This window comes from Gambusia affinis, linkage group LG20 (assembly GCF_019740435.1).
Source record: "Gambusia affinis linkage group LG20, SWU_Gaff_1.0, whole genome shotgun sequence".
Lineage (NCBI taxonomy): Eukaryota > Metazoa > Chordata > Actinopteri > Cyprinodontiformes > Poeciliidae > Gambusia > Gambusia affinis.
In genome coordinates this window covers 21,134,181-21,142,755 of record NC_057887.1, presented here as the reverse complement: position 1 = coordinate 21,142,755, position 8,575 = coordinate 21,134,181, and the positions used below count along the sequence as shown (strand labels likewise).

At 37.0% G+C, this 8,575-nt stretch overlaps 1 protein-coding gene across 3 annotated transcripts; it reads left to right on the top strand.

Annotated features, from left to right (window-relative positions):
- The first annotated feature begins 74 nt into the window (after positions 1-74).
- LOC122823566 lies at positions 75-8,339 on the top strand. 3 transcript variants are annotated; one of them, XM_044103331.1, is made up of 9 exons: positions 75-283; positions 1,551-4,196; positions 4,311-4,344; positions 5,081-5,212; positions 6,167-6,256; positions 6,672-6,785; positions 6,881-6,991; positions 7,998-8,048; positions 8,202-8,339. In XM_044103331.1, exons 2-9 carry the CDS (start codon positions 2,961-2,963, stop codon positions 8,234-8,236), a joined length of 1,803 nt encoding a protein of 600 aa, XP_043959266.1. In that variant the 5' UTR covers positions 75-283; positions 1,551-2,960; the 3' UTR covers positions 8,237-8,339. The 3 variants fall into 3 exon arrangements, with proteins under 3 accessions (XP_043959266.1, XP_043959267.1, XP_043959268.1); XM_044103332.1 differs by lacking the exon at positions 75-283 and having other exon boundaries at positions 3,323-3,732; positions 3,784-4,196; positions 8,202-8,338; XM_044103333.1 differs by lacking the exon at positions 75-283 and having other exon boundaries at positions 3,323-3,681; positions 3,784-4,196; positions 8,202-8,337.
- Positions 8,340-8,575: the final 236 nt, after the last annotated feature.

Below are 8,575 nucleotides of genomic sequence, written 5' to 3'. Positions count from 1 at the left end.
TTCTGAGCTCCTCTTTTTTAACCTGTTCAAACGGTAGATGGCGATAAAGTGCTCTGATGAGAGTCACGAAGAACAAGCATCGAGCTGTGATTGGCTGGTATTATTATCCAATGAGGAAACTGACACTTTCAAACTAGACTGGCGTTTCAACGCTTGTGTTGTTTTTTATGGATTTTGGCATTCCATCCGAAATCACGGCGGTTTAAAGTTTTTGCTTTTGAACTAAAACTAAAGATCTTTTAAAATACCTCCTGAAACATAAAATAGACTTGTCTTCTCCAAGGTAAGCTTTCTTAAGTGAATTTTTCGTTGAAATTGCCACAGTTACGCCGCATTAGCAACACCCTAAATGTGTTCAGTTACTTTTCAGTGTTTAGCAACAGTTAAGCAGTAATACTTTTATAAACTTGTTTGCCTATGTTGAAACGTTTGAGTCCGTCTGCATTAAGTTTACTGACTCTGGACTAAGGGACAGGTTAACAGGTCAATCTGGCCATCAGTTTAAAACTGTAGTGTTGTTCGTCTAAGTTCGCTACTGATTCTCTTTATTAAGGTAATAAGTACACTTTTTGTCACGCCACATTTTTACTAAATGAACACGGGCAAGTGATGATATGTAAGACGTAATATATTTTCTTCTTTACTATTTTTAGAAAACGACTGAAATGTTTTCTCCATGTTTAGTTACATATTTTACTATAGGACAGACAAAGTTGGTCTCAATTGTCCCCTTTTCTTCTCTTTTCTTTACCCGAATTGTATCTTTTTCCTGTTTTTTATTTTTATTCTTTTGAGACCACATGTATTGAGAACAGTCCTTAAAGTTTTACGGAGTGGATGTGGATAAGTTGGTCAACTGGTTTAGCCACATACCAAACTTTTAAAGTTTGGTATTCGCGCCACACCCACAACATAATATAACCTCTTCAGGTGGTTAAACTTTATGGCTTTTTCCACTGATGGTTAAAAATCTGATAGTAATATTACCAACAGCACTTATTTATTTTATGTGGCTAAGATGAGTATCTCAGCCAGTTTTCTATGAATAATCTGAATTTTCTTTGCTCTCAGTATTTTAAAAATATTAGGAAGCCATAATGTTGTAATGCTGAGTTGTCAAAATTAATTTCAAATAATCCATATTCTGCTCTCTAACTCTCCCTAGATTTAGGATTTTGCTTCCTAAGCTCTCTGTCTGACATAACGTCAGTGGAAGTCAATCAGTGTGGCCAAATATTGTATTATCCAGCTGAATTTGAATGAAAGACACCTGATCTCCTCCTCCTCTGTTCGTCTATATTAGTTTGTAGTCCCATCAGTGGCCTTTGAATGTAAAAATATGTAAACTAACAGGTTTTCATACAAAGAAAAGGAAGCAGCATAAGATCAAACTGTATTAACAAACACAGAACTCTATTTTTTTATTCAACAGGGATACATTAAGCCCTCCTCCTGTCTCTGATTGGTTGTTTTTGAACGAGCGGTGCATTTCTTCTTAGAAATTGGGAATAAATTTCATGTGTTTTTTGTGATTTTGCTTTCTTCCACAGGGAGCCTGCTTTAAGATTGTGAGGGAAAATGTGCTTAAAGCCTCTCTAGTATTGTTTGTTTTAGAAGAGGAAAGTCCTGTTTCAGTTTTTCTCAAAGCAAAACAAAGAAGTTACTCTCTCATGGCTAATACCACAACAACTCAAGCCTCATACATCACAGTGGATGCACAGGTTGATGAATGCCGTGAAAATGTTCCACCTAGAGATCCTAAAGCTGTTGACTCTTCAAAGCTAGAAAATGCTGAGAATTTCACCTTCCAGTTGGAGGAAGATGGTGTGGATGCTTTTGTCTCTTCCACTCCTGCTTCAAAGAATAAAACCAGTGATTTCCAGGAAAAGTCGTCACTGTCAGGTGTCCAATCTGCTGTAACCCCAGTCTTAAAAGATCTAAATATTCAGAATAAAAGCGCATCTCCAGAGCCTTTTAAACTCCGAAACAGTCCTAATCCTGCTGTTCCTTCTCATTTTTATGCTGCAAACTGTCAAAAATCAACCAGAGATTCAAAGACACAAAAGAATGGTGAGGATTTCTCGATGATCAATGATGAATGCTTGCCAGAAGTTACTCTGTCTGATCTTACCTCAGATTCAATGTTGGACCTGACAATGAATGATTCAGTCTTCCCTGAAAGACAACATGCAACTCCTCAGCTTTATAGTAAAAAGACGAACTCTTCACATCATCAAAATGGCTTTTATGCAAAGGTGGATGACTCTTTTCAGAGTGATCTTTCATTCCGAGGGATTTTTAATGACTATTTACAAGACATTACTCTCCTTGAAGTTACTCGGGTCTCTCCAGTTGAACACGTGTCCTTCAGGGACATGGAACATGACGGAGCTGCTTCTGATCATAGTGATCAAATTATGACAGACAAATCGGACACAATCACGATTGAGGAACTCTCCAGCACGAGCGGAAACTCTGCCCAGAGTTCAAGGCAAAACTCAATTAAGGCAGCCTTGGAGGTAACTCAGGATGTTACTTTGGAAAACAGCAAGTCTGTATCTGAGTCCGGTGGACAAAAAGTGGAGAAATCTCAAAATCCAGTTGATAGCACTCAAGTTATTAATATTACTCGTGATCTGTGCTCCTCTTGTGATGCGTCTACCAGTGTCGACATCTCTTCCTCTGGCACAGAAAGATCAACCCATGAGGTTTGTCCTGAACCCAGAGGAAACCCTGATTGCATAGAGGCTAAGATGGTCACAAAGGAGTCGCAACGGAGCCCAGAATCAGAGACCAGCTGTCAAAAACTAGAGATATATCAGAGTTCAGACACACTCTGTATCCACGCTATTAATATTCTGAGCTGGTTACGTAGAAGTGTTTGTTAAGCACTTCGCTGCTTAACAAACATTTCTCTTTTAGCTTGCTCGTCTGTACAGACTGCACTGTTGCCTGCTGACATGGACAAATCCTCCCCCGAGTTGGAATCTGAATCCAAAGACAAACCGTTAACTTTTGTGTTTTTCATAACTGCATTCACAACAACCAACAAGGAGTCACAACAAACCCTGAAACCAGACGTGTCTGCAAACGGTACATTTACAGTTGAGCAGCTCTCTTTACAGACCTTTTCCATCGTCAATAACGAGACTCTAGATCTTCCACCGACCAACGTTAGCAAGACAAAAGATGTTGAGGAAAACGGAGATCAACAAACCTCTGTCAACTCTAAAACTGAAACTTCCTTTGTTGTGCATCAGAGCAGCTGTGATGCAAAGGAAACCACATTCGCCACTGGGCAGAATGCCACTGCGGACAGAGATCCTCTTCAAAAATATAAACTCCAGATCGGTTCCGCCGTAAAGGAAACTCCTGCTCCACTTGGTCAGCGGAACGGCACATTTGATTATAAGCTTCCTTCACAACTAAACGGCACGATAACTTTGGCAGAAATGAGCTCGAATGACAGTCATCAGAGCGACCTGGGCAGCTCCTCCACTTCCAAAGCAAGAAATGCAACAATTACATTTAAAGACGCCTGTTCTGAAAACAACTCATCAAAACTCCAAACAAATGAAGCTGCGGAACCAGAAACCAAGAAGGATGGAAGCCCAAACATGACATTTGAAGCTGCAGAACCAGAAACCAAGAAGGACGGAAGCCCAAACATGACATTTGAAGGTGCAGAACCAGAAATCAAGAAGAACGGAAGCCCAAACATGACATTTGAAGGTGCAGAACCAGAAATCAAGAAGAACGGAAGCCCAAACATGACATTTGAAGCTCCTCTACAGCCAGCCAATGTGTCCATATATCTTTCACAATCAGATCTTTCCGATTTTGATGAGAATTTGGTTTTAAGACCTCAGTGCTTGGCATCTTCTACACCAATGGTGAGCATTAAAATGTACACCTTGGAGACAAGGAGAGAGCCAGGCCACATCCTAGCAGCGCAGAAAAAACTTTATGGGAAAACACCTACTGAACCGTCAAACACCGTCAAACCGTCAAACATCATTGGTGATCGTAAAACATTCTTCAAGCAGCCCACAGCTAAAAACCTTTACCCTTCCTCCAAAATCGCCTCCGAGTTGTTGAAACGTAATCCATCAGCGGCGGCAACAGGCCTGCTGGTGAAACAACAGAGACCAGATGGAGAGGCTGCGAAAAGTTCTGCTGCTCCACAGGAACAGGAGGTAAAAACATTGGGTCTCGCTGAATTTATAAAACAATTATGTTGCTTTTGATTTGATCATTTTACTCAACTTTATGGATGTATCTTTATATGTCTGTGATCCTTTGTATTCCAGAAAAACTCAAGTTCGTACAACCTGCGATCTTTAGGTGAGCAATGATGCTTCTTGTTTCCAGAAATTCTTCTGCAGATTGAAATATTTTAGCAGGAAATTTAGACTAATAAACTTTTATTTTGTGCGGGAGACTTCACATTGGAACTAAAAGACATTTTAAATACCACAAATAAAATACAACAACCAAAAACAATGAATAAAATGAAATAAATAAAAAAAACACATACAAACAAAACCTTAAATAAAATGGATGATGATGTCTGTGTAAACAAAATCGCCCTTCAAAAAAATATGTATCATCAGAATGGAAATTAGCAAGTTTGTTTTAAGTTATCAAGCGATTAATTAATTGTTTATTGTGACAGATGCATCAGTGTAAATTTAGGTATGATGCAAATTAGATCCACTAGGCACTTAAGGAATAAAACAAACCTTGGAATTAATGCTGATACTTTTCATAGAGAAATTTGAAATTAAATTATAAAAGTATTTTAAATTATTATTATTTACTAATCGCTGGCTCTCTGAAGGTAATAGTTGCACCATATTTTATGAATTTTATTTTAATATAAATATGCACTACATGTCAAGGATTGCTATTTAAAAACATAATATAGAAAGCATTGTCTTCATTCAGTTATACTCCATGTTGCGTCAGTCCATTACTTTCCAATAAAATGCACAGATGTTTTTGGGTTTAATGTGACCAAATGTGCAAAAATTACACATTTTTCCATATTTTTTACATTGTTCCTCTGCTCCATCTGCAGCCTCCAAGCTGCCGGCCCCCTCTGGTTTGCAGAGGCCTCAGGTGAGCGGCATTCCCGTTGGCGTCTCGAGGGCTACGCTGAATCTGAGAGCAGCTCCCTGCTCAAGCTCAGAAAAACCAAGTGGACCTGCAGGTTTGTTCACACCTGGTCAGGCTGCTCGCTCCGCGTTGCTTAAAACTCAGACAGAAATACCCAGCAGACTGATGGCAGGTAAAGAAACCTGCGACTTTTCTAATACATGAATCAACCGTTTGATTTATAAAAATGTGAATGCCTTTCTTTTCTTTTACACTGATTGATTAGTTTTTAATCAGAATTTGGACCATTTTCTCCTGATTTGATAAACTCAATCACCAAATGAACTAAAGTTAAAAAATATCAGAACTAAAGACTCACATTAGTTGTTCTTTGAATATTTTTGTTTCTTTTTTCATTAAGATATTTTATATTTAACCCAAATAGTTTGGTTGTAACCAACTTCCGTTCTAAATTTACAAAAAAATAGTTTTCATAATGTTAGTCTAAATATTAATGATTATTTTAGAAATTGATTATTCTATCCATTATTCTGACAATCAGACAAAAAAACATTTTTCATTTAACCTCAAGCTTTTTTTATACAATATTAGAAGTACTTTAAAAATGCAAATAATAATAAAATTATTTTTTAGTAAGAAAGTAGACATTTATTGCCTAAAATGCAATAATATAAAGCGCTCCTTTAGTGAATTTGAGCCAGATGAAGCTAAAACAATCCTACCTGATGAGTTTTGGGTAAAGGATTTTGACAAACTAAGGTGTTTTTACTCCATTATGCAAAATATATTTATGTTTTTTGTGCTTTTGGCTTAATTACTGCTCTGAATATGTTTGGGGTTTTTTCAGCTATTAGTTTTTTATGGGGGGTTTAAACTCCAGTTAGCGATTAATTGATTGTTAAATTAGTTGACGATTATTTCAGTTATCGATTAATCACGATTAATCCAATTAATCGTTTCAGCCAGCCCTCTGAATACATTTGAAACACTGAGAATTCACTGTTGCAGTTTCTTTCCTGTCTAATTTGTCTGTTGATTCTTCATTTAGCTGCCAACTCTTTCACAAAGATGGCACCAGGAAAGAGGCATCCTTTGGCTAAAGGAGACGTTTTTCCTGTGTCAAAGAGGAAGAAAACCGGTAAATATGGAAGTAAAGCTGCAGCACGTTGTGATGTTTATACAAATGTTGAGTAAAAGTGCCACACTTGGTGTTTACACAAATCTAGATAAAAATGTGTTGCAAGATCTTTAACAAATAAAAGGTTATTTCTTTTTTTTAAGTGCATTGAACTAGTTTGTCAATACAACAATAAGTAACATTTATTCTTACTGTTTCAGTCTGGATTTAGAGGAACTCGGTGTTTCGGGTATTTTAAAATTTTCCAGAAGTTTGTTGCAGATTTGTGGTGCAAAGAAACCGCCAAAAAAAAAAATAATAATAATCTTGTATTCACAAATCTTGATTATAGTTTTTAGGGAAACTCATTTCTACATTCTCACTGAAGAACTGAAGCTGATAAACCAGTAAAAATTATTCTCACTGATGCTTCTAGATACCAGCACAACTGAAGCTCCTGTTTCCGTCAGCGACGCCACCAGTGGGGTAAAGACGGGGAAACGGCCCACAGCCGGCCACAGATCTGCCCCAGATAAATCCTCCAGAACTGGTGGGTTCTTGGTTCTGATGCATAACAAGCAGCAACATAGAGTGGATTTAACAATCTGAGCCGTTTCTCACATGTTTCTCTTCTCCAACTTTCAGATGCTGCAGCTGCTAAAACTGCAGCATCATATGATGTCATCGGCAGGGGGAGGGGCTTAAAACAGCCCGCAGCCAATCCCAGAGCTAAACATGTTAAAACACAAAGCCAGGGTAAGATGATCATATTATGATTTCATTTATTTATGGATAGCTCCTGATTGATTGTCACATGTTCACGCCATGTGAAGAATGTGATCATTTCTGTTTGGATTTCATTTCAGTTTCTTAATGTCACCTGGTGACGGTGAAGCAAACCCTGAACAATAAAACCAGATATTTTTGTTTTATTTCACTTTTATATACACAGGTTGTCTCGCTGAGATCTAAGATCTCATTTACAAGAGAATCCTGAAATAAAAAAAACTCAAACACAGTAATAATACAAGTTATTTGTTTAATTGAGTAAAATTTATTAGCTATTAAGATATGAGCTACAACCAAGAGCAAAGTTCATGAGAAGATTTCTCATTTTGTTCCCCAAAGGGTAACAAAATGAGTTAAAATTACAAGCAGGACTGTAACACGTCTGTTCATATCGATAATTATTGTTAAGGGTTTTTTTGTTTTGTTTTGTTTTAAATATCAAAATTAATGCTAAACTGGTGGCGTGAATCTTTTATCCACAGTTTTCCATTTATTCTTACGCAGTTACTATTCAGGTTGTTGCTAGGTAACCAGAGGGTGAGTGAGTTGCTAGGTAACCAGAGAGTGAGTGAGTTGCTAGGTAACCAGAGAGTGAGTGAGTTGCTAGGTAACCAGAGAGTGAGTGAGTCAGTTGATCCACCAACCTTGCTTAGCTATCTGTGAGAGGTTAAGCAGCTAACGCCGTTCCTCTGCCTACCTCTCCCAGAATGCTTTGCGGTTCTGAATTGGAGTTCATCAAAATTATTGAATATTCTATCAGGCGTGTTGATATTGATCACGTCTCTACAACAAACTGAGAACTCTGAAAAGTTGATTCTGAAAAATTTAACTAATTTTAAGAATGTGTGGAAACGGTGAACTTTCCAAAAATCAAATTATCAGCGTCCTCTATTAAATCACTACGACTTCATTAATGTGAGGAATCTTCTGACAGAAAAACTTTTTTATTTTGTCTCCTTTCTCTTGACTCCAGGTTGTACCAAATGTGAACATCTGTCACAGGAAATAGAAAGGTTAAAGGAAGGTAACATGTCACTTTACTCTGCATTTTATGTTGACCCTGTGGGAGATTTCAAACATTTTTCTAAGTTAATGATCAACAATATTAAATACTCATTTGTTTTAAATGTTTATTAATGCAGGGATTTCTTCTGGTTTTTTGTTTTTTTTCTTACAGTGCTTCGCAAGCATAAAATACCACTGAATGGCTGAAGATTTCTGTAATTTTAAAAAATAATGAAAGTTTTTAAACTTTTTGTTGCTTTTGATTAAATGTGGATTTATAAAATAAACAAGAATAAATTTCTATGATTAACTGAAGGACATGATGTTTGTTTTCTAAACAGTTTAAGGATTTACAAAGTCTTAATTTTTTCTTGTAAGTGAAGTGTGCATCTGCAACTTTTACCTATCAAACTGAATATTTACCTATAACATTGTACTGACCTTTATTTTTGAAAACTCAAAATAATCTCCCATGTATTATCAACACTAAAGTATTGACTTCAGAGGAAAGAACAATACATACTTGCAGAATTAGGCCAACTCAGT

Coding starts and splice junctions, on each gene's coding strand:
- LOC122823566 (XM_044103331.1), top strand. CDS start 2,961: ATGGACAAATCCTCCCCCGAGTTGGAATCTGAATCCAAAGACAAACCG. Junction 4,345..5,080: donor GTACAACCTGCGATCTTTAG/GTGAGCAATGAT, acceptor CTCCATCTGCAG/CCTCCAAGCTGCCGGCCCCC. Junction 6,257..6,671: donor GTCAAAGAGGAAGAAAACCG/GTAAATATGGAA, acceptor TGATGCTTCTAG/ATACCAGCACAACTGAAGCT.